Source organism: Thermobia domestica, chromosome 3 (assembly GCF_964235325.1).
Source record: "Thermobia domestica chromosome 3, izTheDome1.hap1.1, whole genome shotgun sequence".
Classification (NCBI taxonomy): Eukaryota; Metazoa; Arthropoda; class Insecta; order Zygentoma; family Lepismatidae; genus Thermobia; species Thermobia domestica.
In genome coordinates this window covers 158,107,954-158,129,159 of record NC_137456.1, presented here as the reverse complement: position 1 = coordinate 158,129,159, position 21,206 = coordinate 158,107,954, and the positions used below count along the sequence as shown (strand labels likewise).

The following is a 21,206-nucleotide window of genomic DNA, read 5'->3' as shown; positions in this document are numbered from 1 at the left end:
GTGTAGTTATGAGATTTTTACTTTCCACAATTGCAAAATTCTCGAATTCTTGAATTTCGACATTCTAGAATTCGGAAACTGAATTAATTATTTCCTAATGCTACCTATTCGACCACCGCTAGTTTTTATACAAAAGATGTCACAAAACCTCAGGTTGGAAGTGTTTGACGAAATACAATTACGTATGTTTCAGTCTTGCGTGGGGGAAGAAATGCTACTAAATTCAAAAGAGCAGAGCATACCTCTTTACTCAAAGTATACATTAAGTAGTGCGTTTTTACTCTGTATGGCTGTAATCATGCATTAAAAATTATACGAATAAAGTGCATTTATAATGATACACAACTTTAGCAATAAATTAAATAAACACTAGGTGCAAATGTCTTATCTTTTGTAATAATACTTAATACTGTCTGTAAGAACGTAAATCTCATACTGTGATGAGAATATTGAGAAGTAATTTCCGTATGACAAATAAATGCAGACAAATGCACAACATAGAACTTATGTAGTGACATTATACGTTTTACTTAATTTGTATTTAAGATTCACACGACGTTCTGTCAACATTCTATATCACATCTTAGATATTATATTTTAAACATAATAATTACTTATCTTGAAATGATTGTGTATATATATATATATATATATATATATATATATATATATATATATACAACTGATGTATTTTAATGTAATTATTTATACAATGAGGAATATATCATTAAATACCAAAAAGTTTTAACCAAACGGGAATCGAACTCACAACCTTACAATTAGAAGTCCTGGGCTTTACCATTGAGCTAATATGAGCACTCCTGCAGAACTCCCTCTAAAGCAATATAACTGAATTTCAAAAATAATAACATTCAAATTTATTACAAATGTCGTTGTTTTTTCCCTTTTGTCTTTTTCATTTTTCTATGGATGCGAGAACTACGTCCACTGTCTTTCCTTTCCTTGGATATGTTCTTTTATGTATGAAAATATAGGCGGCAAAACCAGCAAGTGCTCACATGTATACATAGTTTCGAAATACTATATCATTATGTATTTCAATGAATGTTACTTTTTTCTTTCAAATATCTAGGATCAATATTAACAGAGGAAAATCATATTCACGAAGAAATTAAATGTCGACTAAAAGCAGGGAATTCGTGTTACTATTCGGTTCAAAATCTCTTGTCGTCGCGAATTCTGTCGAGGAATTTGAAGCTTAAAATATACAAAACGATTATCATGCCTGTTGTTCTGTATGGCTGCGAAACATGGTCACTTACTCTGAGGGAAGAACATAGACTGAAAGTATTTGAGAACAAGATCCTAAGACGAATATTCGGACCTAAGAGGAACGGGAATGGGGAATAGCGGAAACTTCATAACGAGGAACTACATAATTTATATGGTTTACCCAACATTGTTAGAACCGTCAAGTCTAGGAGGCTTAGGTGGGCGGGTCATGTAGCTAGAATGGAAGAAAGTAGAAACGCTTTCAAAGTCTTAACTGGAAGACCAATCGGAAAACGACCATTAGGAAGACTTAGGCGCAGATGGGAGGACAATATTAAGATGGATCTCGCAGAAATTGGAATACAAAGTAGAAACTGGATGCAGTTAGCTAAGGATAGAAGTCAGTGGAGGGTTTTTGTGAACGCGGCATTGAACCTCCGGGTTCCATAGGCCATAGAGTTAGTTAATAAAATTTCAACATGTCTCGTTAAAATTAAAAGAAGAAAAACACATCTGCACAATTTTTCCCGATTGCGAAGGTTAACTTGGGGTTTGAACCTGGTATCTTTGGTTTACTATTTCCGAATTGGAAGGCTATTTCCGAAGATATCCGAAGTTGGACTTCAAAATTTTTTTAGCTCAAAATAGTCATAATAAATGCGCTAATTCTTTTTGGAATAAGATGTACATGACGAAATAAATTAAGCAGTATTAATTGTATGAAGTCAGTAAGAGTCATGCTGCAATGATTAGTATTTGTTGACATGTAATGGTTAATGAATTTTAAGTTGCAGTGAACTGAATCGACAAATCCACGAGGGAATGTGAGATTCAAATGTTAGCGAGAGACTGTCAGTGATACGAAGCGAAATGATTCTTATTATTTTATCAATCAAGAAGCTATATATTTTAAATTACTGTATAATCTTATGTTGATGTTAAGTGGTACGCTTGTGCTTGTGACTTGGCTGTATTCTTACCTTAGCGTGCAGCGGAAGATAATAATAAAACGTCTGACGGCTATTCAGGAATAGTTCGTTTAGAGTTGGAAGTATTTAATGTTAAGTTTGATGATTATCAAAGGGAGCTCTTCTAATTGCGTACCTGTATCTTCAACATAAAGTCTTAATTATCTGTGTTTGGTGCTTATCGGTCCGAAATACTGTGTCATTGGATTCGGTTGTAACAATTTCCATCTCTAAGATCACAAGTGTAATTAAAACTTGCTACCACGCGTGAAATTAGCATAATAGTACAACCAAACGATACAACACTACTCAATTGATTTATCACCTTAATACGATTATCATTACCATATCAGTATTGAAGTTAGCGAAAAGTTGTTTTCTTTTAAGAAAACATATTGATAGGTATTACCTCACCACCGAATGAGTGCGGGCGGCCGGTTTTGTAACTAAAATGCAAACAGCAGTGTTTCTAACCGGATTACTTGTAATCAATCTATCACTATTCTTTTTGTCCTGTTCGTAATAAACTACTTCAGGCATATGTTGAAGTTAAGACAAACACAGTCTCAAAAGCTATGGAAGTTATTCCCAGAACATTTTAAGTGATCCGCAAAAAGAAGCAAAAGAAGCATATACATCCTCCATATTAATTTGGCAAGAACTTGCGAATAAACTAACCTCAGTGTTGTGTAAAGAAACACTAATAACTTTGTAGCATTCGACTGTAAGAAATTTCAACTCCTCCGATTAACAAAACCTCGAAATTCATCTTTGTAAATCAAGGTTATACATTTGACAACTGCGCCTTCATCGTTTAAAACAAGTTCTACTATGTAGTTTTGAGATAAGATGTCTTCGAAATTGAGACCAAGTCAGACTATGTGAATTTCTATCGATTGTCTAAGCAGTCTTGAATGACAAAATTCTTTTGCATTGAAATCACATTCGAATATGCTGCAAAGTCCGGTGAGAGAGAAACTGATAATCATTCACACTCCTAACCTCCTCCGAAGGAGTCTTGGATCCGCTCCTGATTGAGATGGTAGATAAAGATAACTTTCTTTGATGTCTAACCTATCGTTGTTTAGCATGGTTTGATAATAAATAAATTCCAGTATTTCTGCCACATTTTGAAAACTTTATTTAAAAGAAATACGCCCAAGGGATTGTATTGGGGGGTGAGGGGGAGCGATTCAAGTTTAAAATGGGGTACCTGACAATTGAAGGTTCCTTATTACCAGTAAAATTCAGAAAAAAAACTGTATTACATTTTAAAAAAGAAAACATACAAAATACATTTTCAGGGTAACTTTTACAGCAATTACGTTACTATTATAAGATTAATGCTACTTTTGAAACTGATTAAAGTGAATATGTGTTTGAATAACAAAACGACTTGCATAAGTTTTTCAAAGTATCAAGTTTGAGAAGAATAAAGTTTGTCTTCCACTGTCATCTCATCACTCAAAAATGAGTGCCAGTATTAGGTACCTAAGTTCAGTCTTGCAAACACACGTAGCACATTTTAATACTTAGACTTGAAATAAAGATATAAATGGTTTAAAGACTATTGACTTTGCCTTTGAATTTCATAACAATATAGGGATTTTCAAATAAAGGAGGGGTAGGTCCGGGTTTTATTAAACAAGACAGTACATCTGATATGTTTGACTTGCTAAACTCAGTCCTTTGAAGTTAATCGATAAATGATTATGCATTACAGACACAAAGATAACACTAGGCTTCCTAGTTTCAAAATTATATTGTGTGTGAAAGCAGTTAGTAGAATTAATTCTTTGTCACCCGAGAGCTAGAATCTGAGGGAAATTCAGAGCAAGTTCAAGGGGAATTTGTGTCCTCATAAATAAAAGTTGTGAATTTATTATGTGCTGATGCGCTTACACTACCCATAGACTGATGTTTTATCAATACTTTATCGAAGGACTGTATTTCGATAATAGTGAAAGTGAAGGATTGTAAAATTAATTTTGGTCTCTCACTGGGAATCGAACCCAGAACCACGTACAGCGAAGGCACATGCGCTAGCCAACAGGCCAACGGAGATGACTTCCACAGTTTCCGAGTGAAAACATATCGGAATTCTTTCCTGGCCAAAACTCGAGAAAATGATGTACTTGTCAACCGATAAACATACACTTAAAACATACATAAGAATCGTGAGCCTTAACCTTAACTTGATTTAAACTTGTAGTTACAAGGTATTGCGCAACTCTTTAAGCTATCAACCCTACAATAATCGTTTTGTCATTGGCATCGACATTCTTGCGTTTTACAGGTTGCTCCTGTTTTATAATGAAATCAAATAAAATGTAATCAGTTTTTTATACAATCTGCTTAATGCATTGTAGAAACTCACTGAATTGTTAATTGTGCTATGTTGTTCTTAAAAGGCTAATTTTCATGTATATGTCATTATACACAACATATTTGCATTACTTCATTCAATAACAACTATATAACTTATGGCGTTCTTTATTAAGCGCAAACAGATTAGGCTACGTATAACTTCTAAAGCACAACTTTTAAAAACCGTTGGATACACTGCAGAGGGACACTGCCCGCTCCCTTGTCCCACCGAGCTTACCCAGAAACTGATGCAAACCCACCAGCAGCGCCCTCCTCCAAAAACCACACTAATATCCTGGTCAGGTAATAATGTATGGCTGGAGTAAGGGTTGTTTTTTTTCGGTAGACATATTTCTTTTGATTGGTGGGATATATATTTGAGCAATTTGATTTAAAGGACTTATCAGAGAATACGTTTCTAACACTCGTTTATACGAATTAAATATGAGTGATCCAAGAAAGAGATGAGCGAGGGTCCGCAAAATATTCAGCGTCGCGTAACGTGTCGATATGTATGCGAGTATTTATACCTAGGTATGTAACAATTGTTCAAAAAATACACTCTCACATACAAATACAAATACAAAAATTTTCAGAAGGTACATGACCAGCGCTTTTTTGAACGTGAACGTAAAATACTTCAGTATTTAATTTATATTATTATTATTATTATTATTATTAAGGTTCTTTCGTTTTCATTTCAGTGGTGTAGTTGCAGAGAAGAATTTTCAAGTGCCAGGTCAGAACATAAGTAAGTAACTTTATTAGACATTATATGATTATTTGATTCTAATATGTTGTCTATTGACTTGATGGTTGACGAGTCGAATGATTTAAATTTTCTGCAATCTTGTTAGTCAAAATCTAGATTGACAGATTTAGTAGAGTTCCAGATTCTATTTTTTCCTGTCTCTCGTGCTTCTAGTAATCAAAGAATGATTTTCGCACATAAGATGAAGTAAAGCATAAACAAATTATACACAGGATTTTGTTGTAAATTTGTAAAATAAAATTAATTTTCATTTAAAAGAGTATGCAGTCTTAGAGTATAACACTTCTGATGAAATACTTAATGTTATTGTAGTTAAGTGTATAAGTGAACAACAACTCGCAAGTGTAATCTATATGTAATTTTTTGTTAAAAATATCCTAATCTATCCGAATAACTACTGAATTTCAAAACTTATTAATGTATTATACAGAACTTAGAGAGCTCATAAGATTATCTATGTAAGTCCAATAAGTAATGTAAGAAAAGAAATAAAAATAACATTTAATTTAAAAAGCTTAAATTGCTCTCCTTTCCAAGTACAACATTATTTCTACGTCGCAGCATGGAGTTCAAAAGAACGAATCAACAACTACAGCAATGTATAATTATATTGAACAGGTACGGGAAGGATTGGATAAGGGGAAGAAGTGTTTAGGTATTTTTCTGGACTTGTCAAAGGCTTTTGATTTAGTACCCCATAATATGCTAATTTAGAAAATAAAAGCTTATGGCTTACGCGGAGTTGTAAATGACTGGTTAAAATCCTATTTGGAAAACCGGACTCAATCGGTTGAAATAATATACACGGATAAAGAAACGTCATCCCGCAGTCATTTCTTTTCCCATTCCAACCCAGTTTTAAGCGGTGTTCCACAGGGCTCGGTTTTGGGACCTGTCCTTTCCCTGCTACGTTAATGATCCTCCTAACTACATTCACTCAGTTACGTCAACCATACAGACGATACAAGTATTCTCATTACAAGTGAAAATTATGACACCCTACAACAGGAAATAAAAAAAAAAAACAACCAATTACAACAACGGTTTACTTTACATGGTTTAAACGTAAATACAGAAAAATCGGTGGCCTTGAACTTTCACCATTTACGAAAGAAACATACTGACGACATAAATGTATCAATCATTAATTCTGACTTGAAGTATGTAACTTCTACAAATTTCTTAGGTCTTCATATAAGTAATACTCTACTTGGGATACCTACATAATGTCGTTAGCACAAAAACTTCATAAAGTTTTCTATGCCTTGAAAGTTGTTGAAAATATTTTGGATAAATAGCTGTAGAAGCATTTATTTTGGTATTTTTCAATCTTTGTTAATGTACGGCATTATCTTCTGGGGAAATGATTCAAGAAGTAAATTAATTTTCCGTATTCAAAAAAGCAGTAGTTAGAGTATTAGCCAATGTGAGAGTAAACGAACCATGTAAAAAAAAAAAAAAAAAAAAAAAAAAAAAAAAAAAAAAAAAAAAAGACTACAAATATTACCACTGCCATGTCTTTATGTGTTACAGTTATTAATTTTCACGTATCAAAATCGTAATACATTCTTTGCCAATAAAGGAAACTTTCACGGTCATAATACTAGATATAGGGAAAATCTCGACATTCAGAATCACCATACATCATTGTTTCAAAACGGTCCCATATACTTAGATCCAACATTATATAATAACCTCCCTAAAGATATTCGTAACATTGAGTCAATGAATGTATTTAAATCAGTTACAAAGAAGTATCTATTGGACAATTGTCTTTATTCAGTAGATGAATACCTGTCTGCTAAATGCAGCTTGTATAGTGTAATTTTGTCTCATATTGTTTCGTTATTGTCTTTTAGTATGTAATAACTATTTTTTTGTATCTTATTTATTGACGTGTCCGATTCATACGCTCGTCTTCCTTCGAGTTTTATGTATGACTATGGATGAAAATGAAATTAAATGAAATGACAGCTTAACCACACAATATACAACAGTTTTAAACATAAAATATTAAAGCCTAAGGAATGACTATTAAAATGGCGTTGAACTAGTGGTGTACAGTGGATAATTGCCACACTAATTTCAACTAAAAATGTCAGGGCTGTAGGTTTTTTCCTTTTAATTCGCTACTTGTTAAAACTGCGTCCACTTGTTACTGAGATAATTATTAATGAAGTAATTCAAATTCACATTGTCAAGGTACGTTGGCTTATAGCAACATGTATTTAAAAAAATGTATAAAACAGATGAATACCTTCCATTCCCACAGCAAACCAAATTTACCTTCAGTGTCAACGTGAGAAGCTACTCTTAGGTATCGATATATTAACAACGTTCTTTTCAACTCCTTGTGCATGGTTCAAGAGACCCTTCGAAAAATATTTTGTGATTGATGTCTCCAGCAATGAGTTCGGAATTCACATTTGTAATCTAAATGATTTTCCAAATTACGCTTTACACTCTTTTCTATGTTCTGTGTCGTGCTAATTATTTTTCGAATTCAGTGGAAGTCACTCGGTCTGTCCCTGGTAAGTAATAAAGCTAAAAGATAAAGGGAGGGGGAAAAGAGGTGCATTCTATCATAGATTTTTGAAAGATTTGTGGTCCGCATTGCTCAAACGAAGGTTATTTTATAGTTTCTTCACCAAACAGATAAGTATAACACGCATAAAGTGTTTTGTGTGAAGTATTACTGCATTGTATAAAGTAGAACTGACCACTTCGCAAAGTGATGATTAACTAAAAGCCTTCAACAAGTAGATGTGGAGATAACTGGAATAAAGTAGTTCTATGTGATGGAAGAAGGATGAGAAAAGAATGGGAGAAGTGTGGTTGGTTTCATTTGAGTTTAACGTTCCTCGGAAATCGAATCCGGTTTCCCGCGTCAAAGATAGTGGGAGAAGTGCAGCCGCAGTTAACTAATTAAGGAGAATAAAAAATGGAGGGAAACTGCCAATGATGGCAGAATACTTGGCGATAATAACGATAATGATACACTAGTGTGCAGGATTTTGTTGTTTTGAAAGCAGTGGCTGATTCTAAAGCAATTGGCTACAGAATACGTAACTGAAGTTTGTGTTGTGCTAACACATTACGTTTTCTTGCAAAATGAATGTCTGAGCAACGAGTGTATAGTCTGTTTTACATAGAAGAGTGGATGTGTTTTGTCTGGAAATAAGAAACTGGAAGCTGAAAGAAACTTCTCTGGAGTGCTGTGAGGCGATATCTTGTAGTTTTATCCAATAGTACAATAAGTATTGTGTCTAATGTAGAAAATATCAAAGTAGGGATGCATAAATGATTCTATGCTGTTTTGCTACATAAGTGGCTCTTATACAGCAGTGAAACAGAAACCTGTACAACTATTTCATGAAACTGCTATTATGGAATAATTGTACTTTGAGTACATTGAGATGAAGCTTGCAGATGGAAGGAGATCGTAGGCTCCGTAGCATGTGTCGAGAGTTTGCGAAACTGCAAGAATGATGAAAAAGAAAAGAAAAAATAAAAGAAAAAAAGCCTTTCAATATTTCTATGGTTTGGCACTAGCCAATGAACCACAATAATGATTGTAACTTTTATGCAGTGAAGATTTGTGGAACATATTACGAAAGGTAAGCTAGCCATTGTGTATAAGAACATCCTCACCGACTAATGCCCTATAGCTGTGATATTTCAGTATCGTCCCCATGAACTGTGTGTTCACCACCAGAAAGCAACTTGGGCAATGAAACAGCAGCGGAGGATTTGTGGCATCCTGACACTTCAAGGTGCAACGCCAGAGATGTTAAACTAACGCGAACTTAATGATTGGCGCGTAACCTCAATTTATCAAAGATATCTCCGTTATACATTATATTAGGTGTAGTGAAGCAATTTATCCAAGTCCTAAACAGACACAATGATTTTTGGTGTTCGTTTCCTATCCACTACGTATGAAAAAAAAAAAAAAAAAAAATGTCAATGTAGGACAAATCTTTTCAAAATACCATATATGAGTGACATTCCGACATGTAGTGTAACTTTGCGGTACAGAAAGGTTGAAAATTATCCTATTCTAGTGAATTATTGGAAAAGTACTTAATACTTGATTGTAATGTGAGCGTTCAATTTCATCAAGTTGAATAAAATGATATGGGCGGATGTAAGTTTTCGAGAAAATTGAGAAAACGAATCTTTTGTAAACCTAAAATTGATATTGTATGATAACCACGTCACCTGTTGAGAAGAAACTCATACTTAAAGCATACATTAATCAAACTCTTCATTATGACATTAACAAGACAGTATGGTCAATGAGATAAAGCCCAAAATTATGATTAATTGTAAAATTTTAATTTTCATTTAGCTATAATACTGTACAAAGATTGAGATAACTAACTAACTCTATGGCCTATGGAACCCGGAGGTTCAATGCCGCGTTCACAAAAGCTCTTCACTGACTTCTATCCTTAGCTAATTGGATCCAGTTTCTACTTTGTATTCCTATCTCTGCGAGATCCATCTTGATATTGTCCTCCCATCTGCGCCTAGATCTTCCTAATGGTTGTTTTCCGATGGGTCTTCCAGTCAAGACTTTGAAAGCGTTTCTGCTTTCTTCCATTCTAGCTACATGACCTGCCCATCTAAGCCTCCTAGACTTGACGACCCTAACAATGTTGGGTAAACCGTATAAATTATGTAGTTCCTCGTTATGAAGTTTCCGCCATTCCCCATTCCCGTTCCTCTTGGGTCCGAATATTCGTCTCAGGATCTTGTTCTCAAATACTTTCAGTCTATGTTCTTCTCTCAGAATAACATATAACAAAGATGAGATATATATGAATCGATAGATCACATCGAGCTAAAAGAAATGCTTAGGAAACAAATGCTACATTTCTCATGTGTAGTTTTTGAGAAAATCATGGAAAAAACAGAAATGTTGCCATTGCCGATTTGATACAGTTGATAGTTTGTACGAGTATTCTTCTGGAGTAGGTAGACGATTTACTTATTTATGTATTCACTAGCTGAATATCTGTTCCTCACACGGGGAGAATACGTTTCAGTTTGGTCATAAAAAGCTGAATTTGGATTTAAACCATATTGGAAGTGTTACTGTTCGTCTCAGCGACCCGAAAACTATGGATTCACACTAATATCAGTCATTTTCGTTTATTTTGATATATATATATATATATATATATATATATATATGTGGCGCAAAATTTCAAAAGTTAGACACATTCGCGAATCCAAAAATGATGGTCACCCATATCTCTCACGTACAAGTTATGATACGCCCCCTCCCCCCCACAATGTTTTCTCCCATTCAGTTACAATTCTTTTCGTGCGAAACAGAAACTGCGCAGCCCTGTGAGTTTAGGCAGAAACCATTCATACTGAATACTGCTAGACAGCTCTGAATTTTTAGTCGCCAATGGCGACCTGGCGAGCAGGAATTTTGCGCCTAGTATATATATATATATATATATATATATATATATATATATATATATATATATATATATATATCCCTCCTCCCCTTCTCCCAAGTTGCGGGGCTGAATCTGGATTTAAATGGCATCGGTAGTGTAACTGTTCATCTCAGTGACCTCGACAATTATAGATTCGACAACTATGGATTGACACTAATATCAATCATTTTCGTTCGTTTTTAAAAAATCCCCTCCCCCCCAATCCTAAGTTGCACCGTCAAAGTGAGATGGTAAGAACCATCCCAGGCCCGAACCTCATCTATGTTGAAAATTTGATCGAGATCGGTCGGGTGGTTCAAGAGGTACGAAGTCACAAACATAGTGACTTCCATTTTTATATGTATATTTTGTACTGTACGTACATGAAAACTACATACCATTAAATAGCAAATTGTTTCTGTTGTTTGATTTGCTTTAAGAGTTGCACATATATTACTAACCAGGGTGGATTGATTTAAATCAGTCTAATTTAAATCACGATTTAAATCGAGATTTAAATCACTAGGTTTTTATATATATATATATATAAATCGTTTATTTAAATCAAATTCCGAAATAAATTAATTTAAAGTGAAAATAAGTAAAATCCAGCCTCTGTTGTGTTATTTCAATTATGGAAGGTAATCATAATACAATAAGATGCAAATGTATGTACAGCACAGTATGAAAACGAGTGTTTCATGCAGAAGATGATTAGGGAAAATCCCGTTTTGAATAGGTAACGGAGGAATTCTGCTTTCTTATCTTCGTAACATAAGGTTTTTAAATCGTTAACTATTCCAACGAGAAAAATCACCATGGACATTTAAGACGAAAATTCTTTTGTGTGCGCGTCTGTTTGTTTGTTCCCAGATAATACTGGCGTATTTATAAAGGGGTCCGATTTCCTCTCCGAATCTTAAATCTTTTTTAAATTTTATAACTTTAGGCGAAATTTGCGTATTTTATATGTATTTCGTGCCGCAAGCTAGTTTTTTAGGTATGCCCCTGCCAGATATGAGTAACTTTTGTGAAAAAAAATATGTTGATAAACGTCGCCGTACTTTTTCCTTAGTACTTAAGAAACATTGTTTGGGATTAGAGATGCAAAATAGCCGTTTTTTTTTTTTTTGAATTGATGTTGTTGTTTTTTTCACATAAAAAGCCGGCTTTTTAGGGAAAAAACCTAAATTTTGGCTTTTTTTATTTTCATGGTTTTTCTATCTCAATAGCTTTCTTATAGTATACTCTATAGTTAAACAAGATTTCATCACCTAAATGCCATATTTCCCTCTAGAATCATCATCATGATGAATGGAGCACATGTTTTATGAATTAAACATTAAGTACATAATATTTGAGAGCAATTTTAGAGGCTATATAAATTTATTTTAACTTCTGAGTTATCGACATTTTTTTCTTCTTTAGATCATTTCATTTTTAGTTATTCGTGTTTCATTTCTTAGAGCTTAGTACTCTAGTTTCTAGCACATAGTTAAACTTATGTTTTTCAATACATCCGTCAGAGCATACTTCCACATTTCTGTTATACTGTAGCTGTGTAATGATGTAGCAATAAACTTCCGGATGCAACGTTGAATCCCATTACAGTATGGATTTAGAAAAGTAGTTTTGGTAGGGTTTTTCTTATTAATGTTTTTTTTAAATGTTTTTTTAATGTTTTTTTTTTTAATGCCTGATTTTCATTTGAGGGAACCTTAAAGTTTATGAGTAAAGACATAACTAAAATTTCGTTTGTTTTAGAAATTCCTTAATGTCGGAGAACAGGCTTCAGTCCGAAAGACACCCCTTTCGCAAATCCGTCACTGCTGGTAATTAGTAATAACAACCATTTAAAACATAAGAAATGAAATCAGGCAGGAATCACAGTACACGCACTATCTCTATATTCACAGATGGAATTAAGAACTTTTGTCGGAATGGTCAAATGCGGGACTGAACAAATTTTCCGTGGGTATTTTTCCGGAAAATTTTCCGTTCTAAAAAAATATCAGTAATCAAGTAATAATTTCTCAGCAATCATAAAATTGGTTGAATTCATGTATAGAAATGTTAAAAATTGAAAGATCGTTTAAAGAATCTGAAAATTTTCATGGCTCAGACAATTTTCAGTACAATGTAAGAACAAGTGAAAAAAAAATTCATGAATCAAAATATTTTCTGTCTTACATGGAAAAATTGAAGAACTTTTTATGATTCAAAAAATTTTCATCATTTTGAAGCTAAAAGTAAAACAACTGTTTGTGAATCGGAAAGTTTTATTGCTCTGTAGAGACAAGTGAAAGGAATTTTCATAGATCGGAAAATTTTCATCAGGATGTAGAAAAAAGTGGAAAAACTTCTCGTAAGCCGGACAGTTTTCGATATTATGTATAGTGATGTTAGGTGGAAAATTTTCCATTATATTTAACTGCACATCAGTGATGAAAATTTTTCGATTCATAAAAACATACTCCACTTATTCCTACATCGTTGTTTAGCCGTAAAATTTATTAGTAATAAATATTGTCTTAAAAAGTTTCATCAAGTGAAAATCGAACGCTTCTTCATTTCAAGAATGTTTCAAAAACTTCAATGCATTCTTCCCTCAGATCCACCTTTGATCCTACAATATTAGATTTCGTCAGTTTGATACGCATAGGACGGTTTCTCATAGCTTTTCTACTTTTGTAGATTTACATACTGCAACATTTATAAATACGTAGATATAATATAAAGTGCCTACTGTAAATTTTTGACTACCCTAAATTCGAGTTTAATTAACTCATGAAAGCAAATACTGCTGAGGAAAGAAACATTTATTTATTCATATATTCATTCAGAAGAGAAAGTGAAATATAAATAATAAGGAAACTGATTTTTGTAGTTGTTCAACCAATAAAATAATAAAAGAAACATAAAAAGCTGCACTATTAGCGCTGCGTTCTAAAAGCAAGAAGTAATTTCATTTTAATTTACAAAATAAAAAACATATTTGTTATATATATATAAGCCCCCCCTTGACCCTCAGGTATACACTGAATAAAATAGACTTCAATCCTGTTTTACACTGGATAAAGCGGCAAACTATGGTTTAGCCCCTCCCTTGATCATATCCTGGATCCGGTACTGTATATATATATATATATATATATATATATATATATATATATATATATATATATTTGTTCTATCGAATTGTCATCATTTCTAATACATTTTATACATAATAATGATAGTTTTACAATACAAATGTCTGCTCTAAGATGTAGATTATACAAAATTCCAATATTGAAATTATGATTTACGAGTGTTAAACACAATAAAATCATTTTTTCTTATTTTCTGTTACAAAAATAATCTTCATAAGAAACTTTTATGTAGTTATTTCATTATATAGGCAGTCCTACATGTCAAGAAATAGTGGATTTTTCCCTTTCTGAAATTGATAAATTCACAAAGGTTTCTTTTCAATTTCTTGTTACATTTTAAATATTGGAATGGGATATTTGTTCTCTAAGAACTCGATGTATGTTCTCTGCACTTTACACACACACACACACACACACACACACACTGAGAGCGAGAGAGAGACTGTATATTTTTACTTCCCAACTTGAAATATTACAAAATTTTCTGGTTTCCAAAAGCTAATTGGAAAAATGATAATTTGTTGCTGTCTAACTTCCCTCTACAGGAATTGAATTTTATAGCTGAATGTGCAGTTAAATATAGTGGAAAATTTTCCACCAAACATCACTATACATAATATCCAAAATTGTCCGGATTATGAAAAGTTTTTACACTTGTTTCTACATCGCGATGAAAATTTTCCGATTCACAAAAAGTTGTTTAATTTTTGCTTCAAAATGATGAAAATTTTCCGACTCATAAAAAGTTCTTCAATTTTTCCATACAAGACAGAAAATTGTCTGAGCCATGAAAATTTTCAGATTCTTTAAACGATCTTTCACTTTATAACATTTCTATACATGATTTCAATCAATTTTTTGAATACTGAGGAACTGATATTTCTTAAGAACGGAAAATTTTCCGGAAAAATATAGAAGAAAATTTTCCGCCTCACATCACGGCTAAACAACGATGTAGGAATAAGTGGAGTATGTTTTTATGAATCGGAAAATTTTCCGTTTCAAAATTTTCCGGAAAGTTTTCATCACTGTACAGGACAGACAATCTTTCGATTCATGAAAAATTGTTTCACTTGTTCCTACATAGTACTGAAAATTGTCTGAGCCGTAAAAATTTTCAGATTCTTTAAACGATCTTTCACTTTTTAACATTTCTATACGTGATTTCAATCAATTTCTTGAATACTGAGGAACTGTTACTTGATCACTGATATTTGTTAAGAACGGAAAATTTTCCGGAAAAATATAGAAGAAAATTTTCCGCCTCACACCACGGCTAAACAACGATGTAGGAATAAGTGGAGTATGTTTTTATGAATCGGAAAATTTCCGTCACTGATTATGCTTATGATTCATGAACAGAAAATTCAGTACTTTCCTGACTATAAACAAGCTTGAGGAACATTCAATGCACTACAGAATTTGGGACTTTACCGATTTTGCAGGTCCGAAGCACCTAATAGGTGGTAACAGATTATTACGTATGTAATAAATGAATAGCAAATACATTTTCAACATTTGTGTTCAATTTCAAAGAAGTTTCTGTAGGGGTGGCAAAGGCGGAAGCAAGAGGTGCATTAACAAATTAGGTTGATTTTTAAGTGTCCTATACAAAGATTGCATTTTTTTCAGTCTTTTAAAGTAATACGTTGAATTGTAATAAAACGATGATTATTTTTCATTGTTACTCTAGTACGAATGTTTATGAAATTCTCGGAAGTCAGACATAAGAAACTTATAGGCTATAACAGATTGAGGAAGGAATGATATTTATTTATTTAACAATCACCAGATGCAGCTCAGAGGCTATTTTATACTGGATATCTAACAACATGGAAAGGATTTGGGAAGGTATCGGCCACGGCCTCGGCATTTGCCTGGTAGTACTGAGGGAAACACTGGAAAACTCTAGTCAGAATGGTCGGCAGGGGGAATCGAACCCTTGACCTCCCGAATGCGAAGCCAACGTTGTACCACTTGAGCCACTTGATATACGTAATGAACAAAAAGAAGAACATTTTATTTTTGAGAAGGCTACGGCGTCGAAACTTAAATTTGTTTTGTGCGTTTGTTCAGTAAATATATTATTATATTCCCGATGTGTTATTTGTTTGAACTCACACACATAGTACAATAAATTCTGTATGTCATGTAACAGTTTTTTCTTGTTTTTGTATTTTTAATTCACAGTAAAAATATTGCTTGTAATGCATATCAAAGTTAAAACTTAACTGCAACTTATTATATACATGGATTAATTTTTGGGGATTCATAATAAAAATGTGTTAAGAATTAAAATTGTTTGAAATATGTTTTCGAAATTCATGTTTATTTTCGAGGTTCTGTATTATTATCTACATCTACTACTACTTAAATGAGTTTTTGTATTGTAGAGAAGCGAAACAAAACCTGCTTTATCAATTTAAAGCAGAATTTGAAAAAAAAAAAAAAAAAGCAAAAAAGCGAAGCAGAAAAAAACGATTCCTCCCCCCTCCAAAAAAACTTTTTTTTTTTTTTGGAACCCTTGCATCTGTATTTGGGATTGAAATAAGTTAACGACTGGCAATCAATCAAAATTCAAGCCCAATACTTTCACTTAAATGGCATAATTAACATTTAATATTAATTTTTAATGTTTTATCTTCAGTTCGTGACTTGTATTACGCGAGAAGAAAAATTTGATTTACATTTAAAAAAAAAATATTTAAATCAAAAAATCAACAAAACTGATTTTTTAAAAAAAAAAATCATGATTTTTTTCCACCCTGTTGCTAACAATGATGTACAGATGGTGATCAGAAAAATGGAAACACCTGTAGTTGGCAACATGTCAGATGTATAGGTTTGCAGTGGTGTCGTGGCGCCCGCAGCGCCAGTACCGCTGGTGGTGGTGGTGTATTAGGTCGGTCTCCATACTACGTCAGGCGCAGTGGAACAGCAGTGTCCAGTGGCTGCAGCAGACGGAGGTAGTGTAAAATGGGAGACCTCTCAGATTTTCAAAGAGGGCAAATTGTTGGTGCGCGGTTATGTGAAGTGAGTGTGACGGCAGTGGCTACTGTGTTAGGTGTGTCGCGTGGGACAGTGTCGAAGGCAATGACGGCCTACACAACACACGGGAAAACCACATCGGGGAAGCGGAACAGTGGGCGGAAGAAAATCATGAGTGACAGGTCACGCCGGGTATTAAAGCGCATTGTCACTCAGAACCGTTGTGCCACTGCGGAGCAAGTGACGGAGGAAGTCAATCAGCACCTCCCCCCCTGTTTTGACAATCACAGTCCGCCGCGAATTACATGACATGAACTTACGGGGTCGTGTTGCACGGGCCAAACCGCTCATCAGGGATCATAACGCTTTCGCACGCCGCAAATGGTGCCGCGACCATGCAACTTGGACCGTTGAGGACTGGAAACGTGTGATGTGGTCGGATGAGTTATCCTTCATCCTATTCCCAACCACGGGCCGTGTTTATGTGTGGAGAACGCCCAAAGAAGCTTATGATCTGTAGTGTCTCCGCCCAACTGTGAAACATGGCGGCGGCTCGGTGATGCTGTGGGGCGCAATATCATGGTTTTCATTGGGTCCTGTGGTCACTCTTAGCGGAAGAATCACTGCCAACGATTATGTTGCAATTTTAGGAGACCACTTGCATCCTATGGTCCGGATGTTGTTCCCGGATAATGACGCCATCTTCCAGGATAATAATGCACCCATTCACACAGCACGTTGTTGCAGCGTGGTTTGAGGAATATCGGGAGATCTCAACATAATTGAACATCTGTGGTCCGTCTTGGAAACACGACTCCGGCGACGATTTCCACCTCTCTCACAGAACTGGCCGATGCCCTACACGAGGAATGGTGTAAAATTCTACTTGCTACCATTCACGACCTCTATGCCTCCATCCCACGTCGCATCAAGGCTGTTCTGAAGGCGAAAGGTGGCCCGACACCATATTAATCTGGTAAGTTGCAATTTCGTTCAGGTGTTTCCATTTTTCTGATTACCATCTGTACATACTAGTTGTAAATATATATATATATATATAGGGTCGAATATGCTTTCTTTTCAAGATAAGCTGCCGAAAGCAAGGGAAAATGAACTTCAAAGTTGGATAGCTATAGGACTTATTTTTCTAGTTCGAAGTAACTTTTTTTTTTTTTTTTTTTTTTTTTGAATGCAATCACGTGTCTGAGCGTACGCATTAAGAATATAATTTCGCAGAAAATTGTATATCTAGTTTGATGAGGACTTGAATCCGGAATTCGTGGTCATATTGCTGGTAGTTCTGACAGTATTGTAACAAGAGCGTAGCAAGTAGAAGATCGAAATTGCGTCCCCCGACTCTCCAGTGTTCCGAATTAATGCTTGTGAATAAAGCACTGTCGTACAGTGGTTATGTAGTATAGTAAAACATGTGCTTAGCGAGTCCAGCGTACTTGTCTTTATGGACAAGTTTTTGCTTAATATAACTTAAAGAATAGTAAAATTTGATTATCAGTATTCTATTTACTGCAGAATAGCATAGTCATCTAAAGATATAGTGGCATTAAGCATACTATAATTTGTCACTTGTTTGTACTAAGCTTGTTTATTAACTCTTTAAATATTCAGCGCACACTTAAATGGCAACTCTTCCCATTAATCTAGTAGCTAGCGTGTCTGTCTTGTAGCATGTAGTCTCTGGTTCGATTCTTGGTAGGAGAGCACAAAAAATTTAATTTCCAAGCATTCACTTTCATTAATCATCCGTCTCCTATAGCCTTAAAGGGTATAACCGTGGGACGTTAAACAAATAAAAAGAAATAGAGACAAGAAGAAAAGAAAACTAAATGACAATCTAGGTCATTGTGATATGTGATTTAATAATTGAACTATTAGAGAAAAACGTTAAGAATCGAAATAGTTGTATTTTAATTAAACAATTCCAGTGTGCGCTGACACGTTTGTTAATAACTTCTTAATATTGCTAAACACATGTGTCTAGTGGTAGCTGCTTACCTATGAAACCTTTCTGAAGGAAAAGCAATATAACATCGTTTCTCAAATTGTAACGAACTAGAAGCTTCTTAGAATAAGTACGGAACTTCACCCTAATTTGACTCTAATTATACATCTTACTAAGAAGCTTAGTTCGTTACAGTTTTGAGAAGTGAAGTTATTTTACTTTTCTTTCAGAAATGTTCCACAGGTATTATGGAGAAGAATTCTTAAGAACTGACCCAGCAGACAGCTTCCGTTCCCTCCTCGAGTGCTAGTAATGTTGCCAACTCATACGTTAAAAAAGTTACAATTGTAGTTGCGTGATAGGCGTGTAGATTCCAGCATCTACATTTAGTGCCACGATTACATCAATTACAATCATACAGCATTATTCACAAATATGCTTCTCAACTGTGAGGAAGTAATACTTTCAGGTAAATTCCACTGGCCCTGTTTGTTCTTCCTTTCTTTGTGCTTCAGATCCAGCGCAGTTTCAGCACTCGACCAACAATTAACGAAAAATTAGCAGAATCAATATGTTCCTTACCAATGACAACGGTCAGACGTAGGCCTGAAATTGGAAATACCCTTTCAGAACATTATTCCAAACGAAATGCTTGTCACTACAAAGTGTACATTGAATTGTAATCAGCAAACATGAGTTCCCGTTAGCCTAGAATTACCACATAAACATTATCGAATGCAGGATATTCTTTCAGAAAGAGTAAGTTTTCATAGAACAGCAGGACTTTTTTCTACTAAATTTTGAAACTGCTTTTTTCCTCCACCTTATAATTGGTTTGACAGCGTTGAAGCTGACCCGTTTTAAATAGGAAAAACCTTTTTTTGAATCACTGTTCAGGCTTTCTTCAGTTTTAAAAAAGGATGATGACAATAATAAGGTAAGTTTTAACTAGTGTTGCTCACGAGACCAGAAATTTCTCGTATTGTCTTGTCTTCGAGATGAGAAGTACATTTTAAAATTCGAGACGATGAGAAACATGAGAATTCTCGTCTCGTTTTTAAGAAGAAATAATAAGCTTCTCGGGATCTGTGGGAAAAATTAGTGCACTAAATGTGTTATAATACACTCTTCGGGGTTTAAATGTATTATAAAGTACTCTTCGTAGACGCGGAAGGCTTGTTATAACTTCTAGATAAAATTAAGAAAAAATAAATGTATAGATTTTATACATAAATTTACGAAACGAAACTAGCAAATTTTCGAAACGAGACGAGAAAAGCTTTCCGAGAATCGAGACGAGACAACATTTTGTCTCGTCTCATGGGAAACATTAGTAATCGCGACTTGGGTATGCTATTCACGTTACATTGGTTTGTGTGTTCAGTTATGTCTCGTTTTGCATATAAAAATGAAAGCAAACACACACTATTTTTCGAAGAGTAGGACATCCGCACCAACTGAGCGCAGTATGAAAACGAAAATAACCTATTGATAACAAAAAATGGACTATGATTACGCGCTTTTGAAGAAAGGGTGTATCATAAAGACACACGCACACACATTTAAAAAATCGATGTTGAAATATGCAATATTTTTTTTTCGTTGTACACAGCTAACACAATTTAAAACCTGCTACAGCTTTATTTAAACAATCAAGCTCTCTTTTTACAGCAGAATGCTGAACATAGTTCCAGTACACGTGATATCAGGTTCAATCCAGTGTGGAACACACACACCTCTGGAAAGAAGTGAGCAATGGTTCAGGTACAATTGCGATATTAGATTCTCTACTTTATATTTTCGGAGTGGATTGAACTAGTGATGATTTCAAGACCCGAGGAAATTACTATCTCTCACGAAGCTACGAAATCTCCCTCGGTGAATATCTCCGACCGTGCGTAGGAACTGTTATCACTATTTTGTCAGTACTATTTTCATTCCTCCCCGAAGGAACGTGGTGTTATAATCCCTGAGCTAGTACTACTGCTGAAAGAAGGGTGCCTGTGTACTCGCGCAAGCGTAGTGCGCTCGTCACGTGTTGGGCGAGCTGGATAGAGGATCTCAAGAAAGCTAGCATATAATAACCAGAAACCTTCACACATTTGTCCAATCAACAACAAGTGCACACTGAAACTGTTTTGACTAAAATACAACTACTTCGTGATAAAAGGTAATACTGTATATTCGAGTTACTCTTTTGTAGCTTAATACAATACAAAAAGTTGAAAATGCTATTTCGTGTTAATATATTATGTTAAGACATCCATATTCAACAGTGCATCTGAATGTAACGTATGATATGTTACT

The 21,206-nt window shown here is 34.4% G+C and overlaps 1 protein-coding gene across 9 annotated transcripts in view; it reads left to right on the top strand.

Moving 5' to 3' along the window:
* LOC145680831 (ATP-dependent RNA helicase A-like) overlaps window positions 1-21,206 on the top strand; it is a 189,649-nt gene that overhangs the window by 34,833 nt on the left and 133,610 nt on the right. For all 9 annotated transcript variants that reach the window (XM_081751929.1, XM_081751927.1, XM_081751930.1 and 6 more), the window contains one exon: window positions 5,273-5,319. In XM_081751929.1, the coding sequence (XP_081608055.1) occupies window positions 5,273-5,319 (47 nt within the window). The remainder of the gene's footprint in view (window positions 1-5,272; window positions 5,320-21,206) is intronic.